The following is a 16,019-nucleotide window of genomic DNA, read 5'->3' as shown; positions in this document are numbered from 1 at the left end:
GTGAAAATAAATTTTTAAAGGCCGTTGTCGAAGTCGGTGTCGCTATTAGAAATCTGTTAACTTAATATAATAGAAGATGTTAAGGTTTGCAATAAGAAATGATGGAATTTTTAAGTTAAAATAAATTAATTTGAATGACATTTAAAATTACGTACAATATTATAGGTTAGAATAATTGCATATTAACTGCAATTTCACTTAAGAGAATTTCAAAAATATTTACCTTTTTCAGAATGTTATTATTTGTTTAACATAAAACTACTAGAAAGTCATAATTTCTTCAAAGTTTTCTAAAACTAAAGGAAAAAAGTAAAATAATTTAAAATTTTTTTTTACAATTCCCAAATAGAAAAAAACTTACATTTGTTTAAGTCAAACTTCATTTTTTACACTTATTTAAAAACGTTATTTAGAAATTATTTAGTATTGAATATTAAAATTTTATCAAGACATAAATGACTTGATTTTCAAGAAAAAATTAATGACATACAGAATTAATGAAAGTATTACTAAAATATTTTAGTGTTTAAAAATAATCAAATTGTGATATTTCGTAAATTTTTGTTGCTTGATAACTTTTTTTGGAACTTTTATAAACTTGATATTAATGTTAATCTAACTGATTTTTTTTCAAAAAGTAATTTTTAAATTAGAGTTATTTTCGCTAATTTATTTTAAATCACATTATTTTTATATAAAAAATTAGAATGTCGATGTTAATAAACTTCAAAAATAAAACTAGGTATTAAAATGTATGGAAAAATTAAGTAATTTTTATTCATTAACCCTTTGCGGTATGATAAGACGCTGAGCGTCACACATTTTTTTTATTTTAATTATTTTAGTTAAAACTAACCAATAAATGTAAAAATTTTTTTATGTTTTCAGACTTAATAGCATACAAATAAGTAAAAAAAAATTTTTAATTGAAAATTAATAAAAACAAATTTGTTTAACTTTCACAAAACATCAATATTAGTACTTTTTAAAATAAAAATGCAATTTCTGTAAACTTATAATAAAAATTGAGTCATAAATATTTTTTTACAATCAGAAACGTCTAGAATTATTTTTATAATTTTTTTCACATATTCTGCATTTTATTTTTATAAACAAATTGATTTTTCTTCTAAAAAATTATAAGAAATTAATATTTGACTGACAAATTTTAAAAATCAAAAAAATTCACTTAAAACATGTTATATTCGGGTTTTCAGGGTCGCTAATAACAAATTCTGTGTCAGTTTTTAAAAATTAAAAATGGCGGATCCAATATGGCGGACCACTTTTAAAAAATCAAATGCGATTCGCTTGAAACTTGTTACCCAGGGGTTTTCGGGGTCGCTGATTACGAATCTGATGTCAGTTTTTTAAAATTCAAAATGTCGGATGCAAAATACCGGACGCATTTTTAAATAATCGTTCGGATTCGCTTGAAAATCGTTAATCGGGGGTTTGCGGGGTTGCTGATTTCGAATCTGATGTAAGTTTTTCGAAATTTAAAATGTCGGATCCAATATGGCGGACAGAAAAATTAGAAATTAATTTAATTTACTAATATCAGATTCGTAATCAGCGACCTTGAAAACCCCTGACTAACGAGTTTCAAACAAAACCGTCAAATTTAAAAAAATATATCCGTCATATTGGTTCTGCCATTTTGAATTTTGAAAAAGTAACATCAGATTTGTAATCAGCGACCCCAAAAACCCTCGAGTAACAATTTCCAAGTGATACGGAATGATTTTTTTAAAATTCTTCCGCCATATTGGATCGGCCATTTTGAATTTTAAAAAACGGACACCGGATTCGTTTTCAGCTATCCCGAAAACCCCCGAGTAAGAAGTTTTAAGCGAATTGCAATTGCTTTTTTAAAAAGTCGTCTGACATATTGGATCCGCCATTTTGAAATCTGACACTGAATTCGTAATCAGCGACATTAAAAATGTAAAAATTATATATGACTAAAGGATAATATTGCGATTATTAATTCGTACCTTAAAGGGTTAACACAATTAATCATTTGAATTTATTTAAATTGACAGAATTAATAATTGATATCATCAATATGCATAAAAGTATACGATAATATACTCATTGTAATAATAAACATTAGTGGGGACAGGGTCTTTTTTTGCAATTTTTTCGATGAAAACCGATTTCTTTCTTTTATAGTTCGTAACCATCACTTTCAATTGGGCTCGCTATATTTTTCCTGTAATCTACACGTGAAAATAAACCTGTGTATCAAATTTCAGCTATCTATATCCAAGACTGTAGCGGCTAGGGGGAGGGATGTCGTAGCTGGGACGGACGCAAGTTTATTTTTATAAGGGTTCCGTTGGTACACAGAAGGTGTACGAAACCCTAAAAATAGCATATTTTATATTGCATGAATGTTTATGATTTGTAACTTTTTAAAAATCTTGGCGCCCGTTCTTGATTTCGGAATTGAAACCTATATTGTGTAACGACCCAAGTCATTTTAGTTCTTACTATTAATTAAATGTTGTTGTTGATGGTTTTCCCTCCTATTATTACTAGCACATTCAAATTGAATTTCTCGGACTTTCGATAGTTCGCCAAATTCAAAGTGGCGCGTAAGTTGCGTATCAGTCGCCAAACGCCCGCCTCGCCGCTTGTAGCAAAAACTGTTCAGAGAGCATTGCGTACTTATCGCGTTCACATTTTGTGATGTGTAAAATATACGTTATTATATAAAAATTGCACTGTATATGAAAATAAAGTTTTGTAATAACATGAAAATAACCTGTGTTGTACATTTAATCTAATTTAATCAAGATATAGGAAAATCAGCCTGTCAATAAATGATATGATAGCTTTTGTCCACTTCTAATTTTACATTGCTGGTATTGATTTTTCATCAACTGATCTGTGGTGATTTCGCTCCTTTTTGTGCTTTCTTTACGAGTCGTATCCGCGATTGAAGTTTTTGTTAATGAAGTCAAAAATCTCGCGTGAGGGTCGTCACAATTGTTATAGCTCTCATGGTCATATTTCAAGTGACAGGTTTGACAAATTATACTTTTCTTATTAATAATTAAATGATAATATATTAGTTTAACAGGACAAATACAGAAATGGACTGTAAAGAAGTCTATTTCTCCACTCAACAATTTTTTCAACAACTTTATCTGATTTATCAAGTTTTTTTACATTATACCTAAGATCAACCTAACGTCTACCCAATTAGGTAGACATTAGATAAATTAGTTCCGCGAGGATCTTATATAATTCTTATAATACAAATGATAAGATTATTTTAATTACCAATCGGGGATGTCAGATATTGTATACATAGCTGCGATGTCAATTACGGGATTCCTTGAAACAACTGCTCTATACAGATCCTGGAAATAAATATATATATATATATATATATATTATAACGTAAATTTTAAGTTGAGTTAACACATTTATTCTGCACGCAGATTTAAGTTCTTTAATTTTAAAATTAATTTTGAAAAGTATGTATCTAACCTGCATATTTCGACAAATAGTAAATAATATTATAAAAAACTGTCTAAAAATATTATGCCACCAACTTTTTAATTTTTTGCTTGAAGTTCTAAATTAAATTACATATTTATTTTATTATATTATTTAAAAAGATAATTTGTAATTTTTAGGATCATAAAGAATTGAAGACAAAAAAGGAAGAATTGAATCTTGTCAAAATAATCATCAGTTACCTGAACTTCTGATTGAAACCTGCTTTCATTGTTTAATTGCGCTTAAAAATGTTCCACAACACAAAAATTCAGTCAAGTCTAATGAAGGAAATATTCATGCGTCCCAAAATGTACAATGAATGTAACTAAGTTTATTACCTATTTAAATAAATGTTAATGAAGACACTTATAAGAAGAGATATATATCAGTATATATACTATAATATGTATTTTATTTATTTAGTTATTTATTTAATAGAATTAATTAATTTAATTGTTAATTTATGTATAATACCCGCTACAATTTGTTTATTTTATTTATTGCCCGAGACGCCAGGTTATTTTGTGGAAAATAACCAAACCAATTAATTAGTGAATTGAATATACTATCCCAGCTGTTAACAAGGAGAGCGGGTGGGTCAGGAAAATCACAAAAATTTATTTTGAACACACTTTAATTATTATTATTGTAAAACAGGTCCTGAAGGGGCCTGTGAAAATAGACGCTTTATACAGAACAAGATCCAAAGTTACGCCTTTTAGGCAATCAGATATTTCAGGAAATGATACTATTTATTGATTCGAGACTCACCAGAGATACACTGACGTCCTCTCAACCCTCGTCTCATGGTTTAAAATTTTATTAGTACCAACACAAAAATATACAACACTAAATTTGGCAGGTTACTACCCTTCAGCGAACGCCAAAACGAGAATGAACAAAAAGTGGCTGTTCGTCAGCATCATCGCGTCGCGCTTCGTCTAGGTGGTCAGTCTCGCCCGAGTTACAAAAGATCCACGAATGGTAATCGATGCGCGTCAGACGGTAATTTGGCTAATTATCGTCGGTCGAAAAGATAGTTCGAAAGATCACCGATAGGGGCGCTGCACAATAACATGTGTGTCGAAAGATGGCGACAACCAGTGTTTTGACAGGTCCCTGTTATTAAAAGTGGATCTTTGCTTTTCTTAGAAATGTTGATGTCTTCCTTCAAGGATATTTAAGTCGATGATCGACCCGAGAATTGTGAAATCGGGGACTCAACCACAAGTGTCATTTTATGTAAAAGTAACAGAAAAGAAAAGTGTTAGTTTAATTCTTAATTTTTTTATGATCGGTGAACAATCATCTGATGATTCGCTCATTGACAAAATTATTGAATTTTATGTGAATGAAGGTAAAGTAAAAGTGATAGAATTGTAAGTAAAATTAAATGTGTACATGACAGTCTCCTCTTTAAGTTCAAAAAAGAAAAAAATTTGTATTTTCCACTAGAAGTGTATTAAACGAATTTTTCATTGTGACTAGCGCCAACCGCTGCGCCATATTACTATAAGAAGGGTTGCTACAACCTACGCTACACTTAGGCTTTAAGGAATCTAAAGAAAATGAATCTAATAATATATATTTAAAATTTACGAATCCGGTGTCCGTTTTTCAAAATTCAAAATGGCAGATCCAATATGGTTGACGACTTTTGAAAAAACTTAAAGTATTTATCTGAAAATAGTTACTCGGTGGTTTTCCGGGTCGCTAATTACGAATCCGGTGTCCGTTTTTGAAAATTCAAAATGGACGAGCCAATATAGCGGAAGAATTTTAAAAAATCGTTCGGTAATGCTTAAAAATCGTTACTCAGGTGTTTTCGGGGTCGCTGATTACGCATCTGATATTAGTTTTTCAAAATTCAAAATGTCGGTACCAATATGGCGGATATATTTTTTTAAATTTGACGGTTATGCTTGAAACTTGTTATTCAGGGGTTTTCAAGATCGCTGATTACGCATCTGATATTAGTAAATTGTATTGATTTTTAATTTTCCTTTCCGCCATATTGGATCCGACATTTTAAATTTTGAAAAACTTACATCTGATTCAGATTTTGAAAAACAGACACCGGATTCTTTATCAGCGACCCCAAAAACTTCGAGTAACGATTTTCAAGCAAATATGTTTAATTTTTAAAAATTTGTCGGACGTATTTGATCTGCCATTTTAAATTTTGAAAAACTGACTTTAAATTTGCAACTAGCGACATCGAAAACCTCCTAGTAACTATTTTCAAGGAAATATTTTTAATTTTTGAAAATTTGTCCGACATTTTAAATTTTCCAAATCTGACGTCTGATTTGTAATCAGACGTCTTGTAATTTAGGAATACCCAGAAATACTTAAATTAAATTAATTCCTTTTTTTTTACTGTACACTCAAATTCGCCCTGTCGAAAAAGGTGCCACAACGCGACTTTTTGTGGGCTATTTATGAACCTTAGAGTGTCAAAAGATTAAATATTATTTGCAATTATATTCGCAAAATATTACAATTATAATTTAGAATTAAATTATTGAATATCCTGCTATTGAGTCTTGTTTTTTATGGAATTTAAGCAGCTGGGTCCCTTAGACTCAGCTCAGGTACGAACGTCAAAAAATGAACTTAGGCACGTGAGGGTTAACACAGGTGTATTCAACTAAGAAACGGTAGTAGAATTTTTGTTAAAAGACAAAAAATGTAAACCACTTCTTTTCGCGCATCAAGCTCAAGCACGTTTGGCTGTTAGACAGGTCAGGCGCTCACTTTGATATGGCGCGTGTCACACTAAAAAATTCGTTTAATACACTTCTAGTAGAAAATACACATTTTTCTTTTTTGAACTTAAAGAGAAGACTGCCATGTACACTTCATTTAAGTTTCATCACAATCAGAGGGGTAGAACACATAAATAATATAAATTGTTTATAAAATTGTTATTAACAATATCGAATTTTTAGGTTTACAAGTTTGCAATTATATTCATTGAAAAGAGTGCAATTTTTTATATAATCAGTATAAGTTTAATTAATTTATTGCAAACGGTTGTTGAGTTATTAATTTTTCTTTAAAATGTTGTAAAATTTTGTTTATGCAAAAAAAACTAACGAAAATTTAAAATTTCAAAAAACGGTTAAAAGTGTTTTTTTGTTTTATTATAAACTACAGATTTTCATAAAAGGTTTAACATTTTAGAAAATCAATGAAAATTTGTTGACACAGTTGACCTGGAGTTACTCATATAAGTAAAATTAAACCTTTTCAGTAACAACCATGGATTTTAGTTGTATAGTCAATGAAATTTCAACTTTTGTTTTAATATTGTATGGAGACCCTTCTCTTCCAAGAAAAGTCGTTCAAGTTTGCATTGCTTTTTTATAGTTTTCTTCGAGATTTCTTTTTACCTAATGTAAAACTTGAGATAATGGAAATATTAAATAATAAAACAATCACACACCTTACTTCTGACAGGTACTAAGATAATGGTTAATAATCCTGTAAAAAAAAGAATTGGACGTTAGTGGTTTTCAAAGTGGACTGGCGTTTCTTGAATTCGAGAAAAGCAAATTGACGAATAGGACCGATTTCTGAATTCAGAAATTGTATCAGTTCAATTCGTACAACTTTTTAAGTGTGCAAATAAAGAAAATTAAGATTTACAGGGCACTAAAAAGCAATGAAATGTGATAATCCTTACCAATAAAGGTGAAAAATACTGTTTGTCAAGTGATTTTCTCAATATTAAATAAAATAAAAGTGTTGAAAATGTGACGTGATTCCAATTCAAGAAATGATGAAGTCCAATTCGCTGACAGAAAATTTTCTCTGCGTTAAAGGAAAAAAAATGTGCTTACTTACCGATATTGCCTGTGTGAGAGTAATTATTATGATAAAAAATATATGCATTTTTTTATTCTACCTACAACACTGACATTTTTTAAAAATTTGCAAAATTCCTAATTTTTCTGTTATAATAGAATTATTATTTTTTATTAATTTTACATAACAATATTCAACAATATTATTTTATGTTTTTTATTATTTTAACATTCAATTTTTTTATAAATAATATATTTTTAATAACATTTAATTAAAAATTTAAATATTTTTCAATTTATTTAATAATTTTTTAACTTTACCTTATATTTATTTAATTTTTATTTAATTTGAATATTTATAAATTTAATTTGAATTATTTAAATATTTTTTATATTTAGAAACAATCAATAAAAAGAAATCAATTATTTAATTCGAAACACGTTTGAATTAAAAAATTTTTGATGATTATCTTTCAATTTTATTTAATTAATTTATTAATTTACGCTATTATTTTATATACAAACTAGCCTTTGTCGGTAAGTAAGCACCTTTGGTTACCTTTAACGCAGAGAAAATGTTCTGTCAGCGAATTAGACTTCATCATTTCTTGAATTGGAATTACGTCACATTTTCAATACTGTTTATTTTATTTAATATTGAGAAAATCACTTGACAAACAGTATTTTTCACCTTTATTGGTAAGCATTATCACATTTCATTGCTTTTTAGTGCCCTGTATAGCTTAATTTTCTTTATTTGCACACACAAATGCGACTTCGCCTATTCCTGCGGACATTCTACGTTAACAATCTTAAAATTGATTTTCAATGACAAAGCGGAATTAACAGCACAAAAGAAAGAAAAGAAAAATAGATTTAAAGTCAATGGGTTAAACAAAATATAAAATAAAGATTGTCAATAGATAAAATTTTAAAAATACAAATGGACAAATTGTGACTAGAAAATATAAATAAAACTGTAGAAAGACAAGAACAAATGAATTACAAAAAAATATATATGGGGTAAAATTCCTGTAGCGAACTGAGTGAATAAGAAGTTGATCGGATAGGGCTGTAACTTGCACATAATTTAGCCCTAGGGGTTAGTAATTTAACCACAAAGTATTGTTAGGTTTTTTCAAAAACTGTCGGAGAGGAAGGGGGTTGAATTTTTTTTGAAAAATTTAAACAGTGAATATTTGAAGACTTGCACTTTTAAACAGAAAGAAGAAAAAAATGTTGTCCTATATGTTTTCAAAAGGTTTCTTCCTGCTCTTTCGAATGGAGCAAAAAAATTCAAATTTTGACCCTTTTTTGAAAATTAAACATTTTTTCAAATGCTTAAATAAATTCATAATAATAATTATTATAATTATAACATAAATGGGGTAAAATTCTTGTAGTGTACTTAGTAAAAAAAGTTGATTTGATAGGGCTGTAATTTGCACATAGTTTAGCCCTAGAGGTGAGTCCTTTAACCACGAAGTATTGTTAGGTTTTTTCAAAAACTGTATGAGAGGAATTTTTTTGAAAAATTTAAACTGTGAATTTTTGAAGACTTGTAACTTTGAAACATAAAAAAGAAAAAATATTTGACCTATATGTTTTCGGAAGGTTTTTTCCTGCTCTTTCGAATGGTGCCAAAAAATTCAAAATTTGACCCTTTTTTTAAAATCAAAAATTTTTTTTGACTTTTTTTTTGTTCGGTCTTTTTTCCATTCATTTATTTTTTTTGAAAGCTAAAAATGTGTATTTTTACCACAAAAAATATTCAGATGTTTTTTTGTTATTTTCGAGATATTAATTAATTAATGTTAATAAAAAATAAAATATTTTAGAAATAAATAAATTAATTGCAATTCTGTAGCTACCAATTGAAAGCTGACGTACTTTCGCATTCAACGAGCCCTATATGAGGCAAAATTCCTAAAATGTCTGAAAAAAATTAAAATTTATCGAATTTAATCCATACTTTTCTAAAATGTTGTCATTGTTAGTGAAAGTTTAAAAATCAATTATTATTGAATTTGATAAAATACTTTTTGAATTAAAACGTTCTTAATTTAATTAATTAATTATTAATTTCAAAATGTTAATTTACGTATATCTCAAAATCGGATTTTTTTGAACTATCTCAATGGAAAGCTTGACTAATTTTCTACTACAAAATATGTAATTTTCAGAGTGGGATCTTTTATAGTTCTTGAGATAGGAACAATTGATTACACGCGCGCACTCTAAAATTTTGAAAAAAATATTTATTATTTTTCGAGATATTTGCACTAAAAACTTATTCCAACTTTTTTTCAATTACTCATAACTTTTTCACTTTTAGTCCGAGAAAAAAATTTCTAAAATTTTTTTTGCTCAGAAAATATTGAAGTTAAAAAAAATTAATTTTGAAAAAATAAATGTTTTAATTTATTTATTTAAAAAATAAAATTTATTTTTAAACTTTGTTATCGGGACCCGTTTAAGCAGGAAAAATTTATGAACATTCCTTAATATGAGCCAAAGATATGTGCCAAATTTGGCGAATAACTAATTTTTTGCTTTTGAGATAATTATTAATTAATTAAAATTAATAGAAATTGAAATATTTTACAGCAATTAGCATCCAACCAGCCTTATATGAATTATTTCGGATGAACGGACTTTAAATTAATAATTAATAATAATAATTATTTAAATAATTAATGACATCTGAAGGAATTAAGATAAACAGTTAATTCCTTTTTATTTGAAAGATCATTTAATTATGTGTCAAACAAGACTTATGCAAGACCAATGCAAAAAGCATTTTTAACAATCTCAAGTATTAATAAATGATTATTGAAAATCTGTCCCAGCACCCATCACGACACAACTTGGCAAAGGCTTCTTACCCTTATGAAAAAGAAGTACTGGATGAAGTATTGAAAAAAGTACTGCAAGAAGTATTGGCCAAAGTATTGGAGCAAGTACTGAAATAAGTATTAAAAGAAGTATATAATTAAGTACTGAACATCCAGTACTTACTAAATTCGCCTTCAGAAAGAATAAAAAAAAATTAAGTTTAACAATGTTACAAGTAATGTGTATATACTTTTGTGAATTCTATTAATGAAACAATGAAAAAATATAATTGAAAAATGGTAATTTTTATCTTTATTAATTTTTTTTACAAAAATTGAAAAAATTAAATATGAAATTAAGGAATCTTACAGTAATATAAAGTTTTGTGACTCATAATTTTTATAACAAAACAAATTAACATGTAGCTCATCATTTTTTAAAAGACTAGTGACTTATTTTTTGTACATAGGTTGTTACTTTAAATACTTCCAGAGGAAACTTTCTAAATTTTAAGACGTTGATTTTAAATTAAAAGATATATTTTGTATAATATCTTTTGCAGACGGTTTGTGCAAGGTAATACAAAGTTACTATGAACTTTTTAAAAAATTGAGGGGTGTATTTCCGAAAAATTGAGAAATAAAAATTATGTTTAAAATCATTTTAGTTTGCTATGTACATCAATTTTTTGAACATTTTTACACTTTAAACTTTTATCACGGTCGATGATTTTAAAAATATAGAAAGCTTCTTTTTTCTGTCTTTGCTTTGATAATACTTAATTTGCAAAATTTATAGTTGTACTTAGCCCGTCTCCATGTGGTTTACTAAAGGTTCAATATAAATTTCAGTTTCATTATAACGAACCTTAACACATTTAGTCTTGATTAAAAGAACAGGACAAGAAATAATGTTGTTAGTTTCTTTTGCGATACAAGAAAAATAATTAGAAGAAACGCTACCAACTTTACATAAAATTTTGTCTTGTTTTTCTAATTCCTTACCAAGTAGAACATGTTTGTATTCATTACTAGTAAGTTTACAATTACAGTTTACAGTAAGTTTTACAATTATCAAATCAGAAATACTCATAAAAGGCCCATCTAACGTTTCAATTCTACAATTTTTTTCTCTTCATTATTCTGTTATTGTTAGATGTGTGGTACAGCACATTTTTATAAATAAAACCCAAAGATTCTTAAAAAATCGCCGTAATAAATACATTTCTTTATTGTACACTCCTTCATCAAGGTGCAGAATAATTTCTTTCCCCTCGTGCTACAATTTTCTTTAGAGAATCCTTCTGAAGCAGAATGTATCTTTATACATTCTACTTCAGAAGTGTGCTCTAAGGAAAATTGTAGCAAACATTTAATCTCGAGTAAAACTTACAGATTTGTCCAGGAATGAATTGAGTTCCATGAAAAAACTTCTTCAAAACACCATTGTAGTGTTCAAATGGGAACGTCGACCAAGCTTAAAGAGCACCAAAACTGTGACCGCTTCAGGAATATGTAAAAGAATATACACATTGAATTTCATATATTCCTTGACGTAAAGAATATTAATATTGTTCACAAATGTGCAAAGTGCTTTTTTAGCTTCAGCGAATTTAGCTTCAGTGATCTTTGACTTACAAAAAATGGTTATTGAATAGACACTATTCACAATGTCACACTCGTCACAGTTTTTTCTAAATTGCAAGAAATGCTTAGTATTAACTAACCTTTTTAACTGATCTTCTAGTAATAAATAAAAAAAGTAATTTTTGTTTTTCTTTAAATTTGCCTTATTGTATTCTACTTTGCAAGAATTGCATTCTGCTCGGTTTATGTTTGCAAAATTAATAATAATAATTAAACATGTCGGACAAAAATAATGAGTATCAGAAAATTACTGCTTGCAAACATTCCAAGAAAGAACTAGCATTTTTCGAAATGTAATTTTTGGTTACCTGAAGACGACCAAAATATGCCTTTCACATTTCAATGTTAACTTTTTTAGAAGTAAAAAAGCAATTTTTTTATTGCATTATATTATTTCAATAAATTTAGCATAGTATTTAAAAAAAGTCTTTGTACTGCTGGAGTGAAAATTAAAAAATTATCTGTTGTCTATTTATTCTGAAGGTGAACAAATTCAAAAATATCTATAAAAATATTTTTCTATTCATTTTAGAGTATTCTAATGAATATATAACTAGTACTAATTTGTATTACCACTAGAACTACTGACATTCCAAATTGTCCCGTCACGCATGTTTGTTCTAGTGTATCTTCCGTTAATGACTAGCTAGAGGGCTGAAATTTTCTGACTTTTATTTTTTTGTTGATTTTAATCTGCATACCAAATTTCAGATTTTTATCATTATTAGAACCTGAGATTTGAATCGGCATACCTAGAACTACCGACGGGCTATTTTGTCCTATGGTTATTAATATTGTTAAAAACAATTATTATTACAAAATTGAAAAATAATCATTTTTTAAAGTAATTAGAAAGTATAAATAATGATAATTGTTTTTGCGTAAAATGGACTGTACATGAAAAAAACTCTGATAAATGTAATTTTAACAATTTTTTTTGATTTAGTAATGCGATGCATGACAAAATGCGTGTGAGTGTAAAAGACGCTTACAATGGTTAAAAAAGGAAGTGCTGGTGTTAGTGGTTGCAGATCGAGCGGGCTAGAGGATAAAGGGGACAAAGGTCGGGAATTCAAAATTGCGCTTATTTGTGCCAACAAGCTATAAAATTCTTTAAAAGTTAACAAAGTACTTCCCATTATTCTTTTTAAATGCCATTAGGTGGATTTAACCCCTGCCTCCCATATACCGCCGAAATGAGGTGAATAAGCAGGAATAAATTTACAATTAAATTTTTCGTTTGATAAAACGATAAGTAACGATAAAACGCCCGGATAAGTGATTTTCGTTCTTGTTAAAAAATTTACTTATTTCTTTTAGTTCAGAGTGTGCCCCAAAAAAATTAGTGCCATTGTCAGACCATATTTTCGCAGGCATGTACCAACGGGAAGCAAATCTGCGTAATGCAAGAATAAAACAATCTGAAGTTTAATCCGAGACCAATTCAAGGTGAAGAGCTCAGTTCGCGAAACAAATAAAAAGAGCCACGTAACATTTTGACGTTTTGCATCCCCTACCCTTGCGATCCTTTATAAAAAAGGGACCAGCGTAATCCACGCCAGTAATATGAAACGCTGGTGACGGTGTAACGCGTTCGTTAGGTAAATTTCTCATTAATGGAAAAAATGACTTGGGATTTGCTCGAGCGCAGATTATACAGTCATGAACGATCTTTCTTGACAAGTTTCTACCCGATACAGGCCAATATTTCTCTCGAACTCTGTATAACAATGCTTGCGGTCCAGCATGTAATAACCTTTTATGTTCATTTAAAAGAATTAATCGCGTCAATGGGTGCTTTGATGACAAAATCTTGGGATGCCTTTTATCAAAATCATATTCGGAATTTTCGAGACGACCACCGACTCTCAGAGAACCACCCGAGTGCAAAAAGGGATTTAAATTTAAAATAGTAGATTTAATGTAGATTGTACGCTTTTGTTCCAAGTGTTGAATTTCTTGTGAAAAGCAGTGCCTTTGAGCGATTTTGACTAAGAAATTTTCAGCTCTGTTTAATTCCTCGAAGCTAACCTGATCAATTTTTCGCATTATTTTAGGTTCCTTACAGTTATTGATAAAACAATAAACATAAGACACAATCCCTTTTATCCTTTTTAAATTAGAATATTTTTCGAAGTGAATTAGGGACGTGTTAACTTGTACAGTTGATGACAATTGAGCCGTAGATCTCAACTCTGGGGGACTCATCGATAACTCTTTCAATCTTGGAAGTTTCAATTCAGCATCCAACATCCAAGATGGTCCATGCCACTACAGTGAAGAATTCTCTAAATCAACTGGTTTGATACCTCTTGACAGCATGTCAGCAGGATTATGCTGCAAGGAGACATGATGCTAATCTCCTATACAAGTTAAGTTTTGAATTTCAGTAACACGATTACTGTCGAATGTTTTGAGCGTGCAAAGCTCCAATTTGAGCCAGCTCAATACTATTGTGGAATCGCACCAATAACTATGTACCACTAATATAGACATATTCATATTCTTTTGCCAATTGCATCAAGCAGTGGATTGCGAAAAATGAACTAGAAGCTAACCCATAGGTGACTGTGTTTTGTTCATATACGTGTATTGTCTGCAACTCATCAGACCTCCATAATATTCGTTGTAAATATCGCTGCTCAGGTTTAATTAGTATTTGGCGATACATCACAGATATATCAGCCCCTACAATATATTATAAATGAATACGAAACCGAAGAATGATGGAAAACAAGTCCTGATGAATAGTAGGACCAATCATGTGCAAATCATTAACAGATATCCCGGTTGAAGATGGCATTGATCCATCAAACACTTCCTTAAGGATTCCATGTTGCGGAAGAAAAAATGAATATTCCGGTGGCTCTTTCTCTAAAACCCTTGACATATGACCTAGCTGTTCATACTGCTCCATGAAATCTAAATATTTAACCTTCAACTCTTTATTGCGTTGAAATTTACGCTCTAATGATGAAAATCGACGCATTGCCTGTTCTATACAATCTCCTAATAGTTGTGGAGACCCTTTCAGAGGAATCCTAACGATAAAACGACTATCTTGATCTCTTCTTGTTGTTTCTGAGTAGATTTTTCACACATTTCTTCCAAGGAAGATAATCTTTTAATTTATGGACATTCCTCTAAATTCCACAATTTTTCCATTTGTTGATGAATGTCAGGCAAATTCATGGAAAAGTTGCAAACAATAGTCTCTTTTGGTTTTAAAATTTGAGGCAATCTTCCAGAAACTACATAACCCAATTTTGTTTTATGAAGATAATCATATCCAGTTTTCTCGAGGCATAACAATTCCCAAAACAGCTCAACTCCAATTAGCATGTCAACTGATTTGGGTCTATAAAACTCCGGATCTGCAAGGTAAACATTATTAGGAATGTGTAATTTTGAAATATTTATTAGTTCAGTAGGTAAATTCAAAGTAACCCTTTTTGCTACAAAGAGATTTAAATTAGTTTTGAATTTATTAGGACTTGACATGATTGTAACTTGAGTACATTTTGAAATGCTTGATAGAGATTCATTTACTCGTGAGATGTTGACATGGGCTGATAATAAATGTAATTTTAGATCTTTACACATATTTTCCGATATAAAGTTCCATTGAGAACAAAGATCAAGTAGTGCGACGCAATCATGCGCTCTTCCATTGAAATCCAAAACATGAACAATCGCTGTTGACAATAAATCTGAATTATTTAAACAGCTCCCAGCAAATCCATTAACTGTAGAACTCGTTGCTTGATTTATAATATCTTGTACTAAAGTGTCTGAAACACCGTTGTTTACCTGCTCTTCAGTTGACATTTCTATATGCAACAAAGTGTTATGAGGTTTTTAACATTTTTGGCACATTTGAGCCTTGTAATTAAAAGACAAATGATTTGGTCGAAGACAATTTAGACAACGTTTGAGGCGTTTAATCTCTTTAATTCGATTTTGAATTTACAACTCAAGAAAAGTTTTACAAGAATAAATAGGATGAGAATCGTTGCACATAGGGCAAAGTGCTTGATTTATTGCTGTATTTGATACAAAATTATTCTTACCTTGGGATTGTCTGGTAAAGGATTTCGAATAAGGTTGATCAAGGGTTTCCTTTGTTGATCTATCAGTTTATTCAAGTAATTGACACTGCCTTTCAATAAAATCAATTAATTCTGGAACTCCTAGAATTTCTTCTTGCTCGATTTGT

At 29.3% G+C, this 16,019-nt stretch overlaps 1 protein-coding gene across 2 annotated transcripts in view; it reads right to left on the bottom strand.

Moving 5' to 3' along the window:
* LOC127276976 (acylamino-acid-releasing enzyme-like) overlaps window positions 1-16,019 on the bottom strand; it is a 369,586-nt gene that overhangs the window by 83,830 nt on the left and 269,737 nt on the right. For both annotated transcript variants that reach the window (XM_051297734.1, XM_051297735.1), the window contains exon 12: window positions 3,292-3,371. In XM_051297734.1, the coding sequence (XP_051153691.1) occupies window positions 3,292-3,371 (80 nt within the window). The remainder of the gene's footprint in view (window positions 1-3,291; window positions 3,372-16,019) is intronic.

This window comes from Leptopilina boulardi, unplaced genomic scaffold (genome assembly GCF_019393585.1).
Source record: "Leptopilina boulardi isolate dan_hultmark-lab unplaced genomic scaffold, ZJU_Lbou_2.1 LbouV2_162, whole genome shotgun sequence".
NCBI classification, from domain to species: domain Eukaryota; kingdom Metazoa; phylum Arthropoda; class Insecta; order Hymenoptera; family Figitidae; genus Leptopilina; species Leptopilina boulardi.
This window is presented reverse-complemented; position numbering and strand designations above follow the sequence as displayed.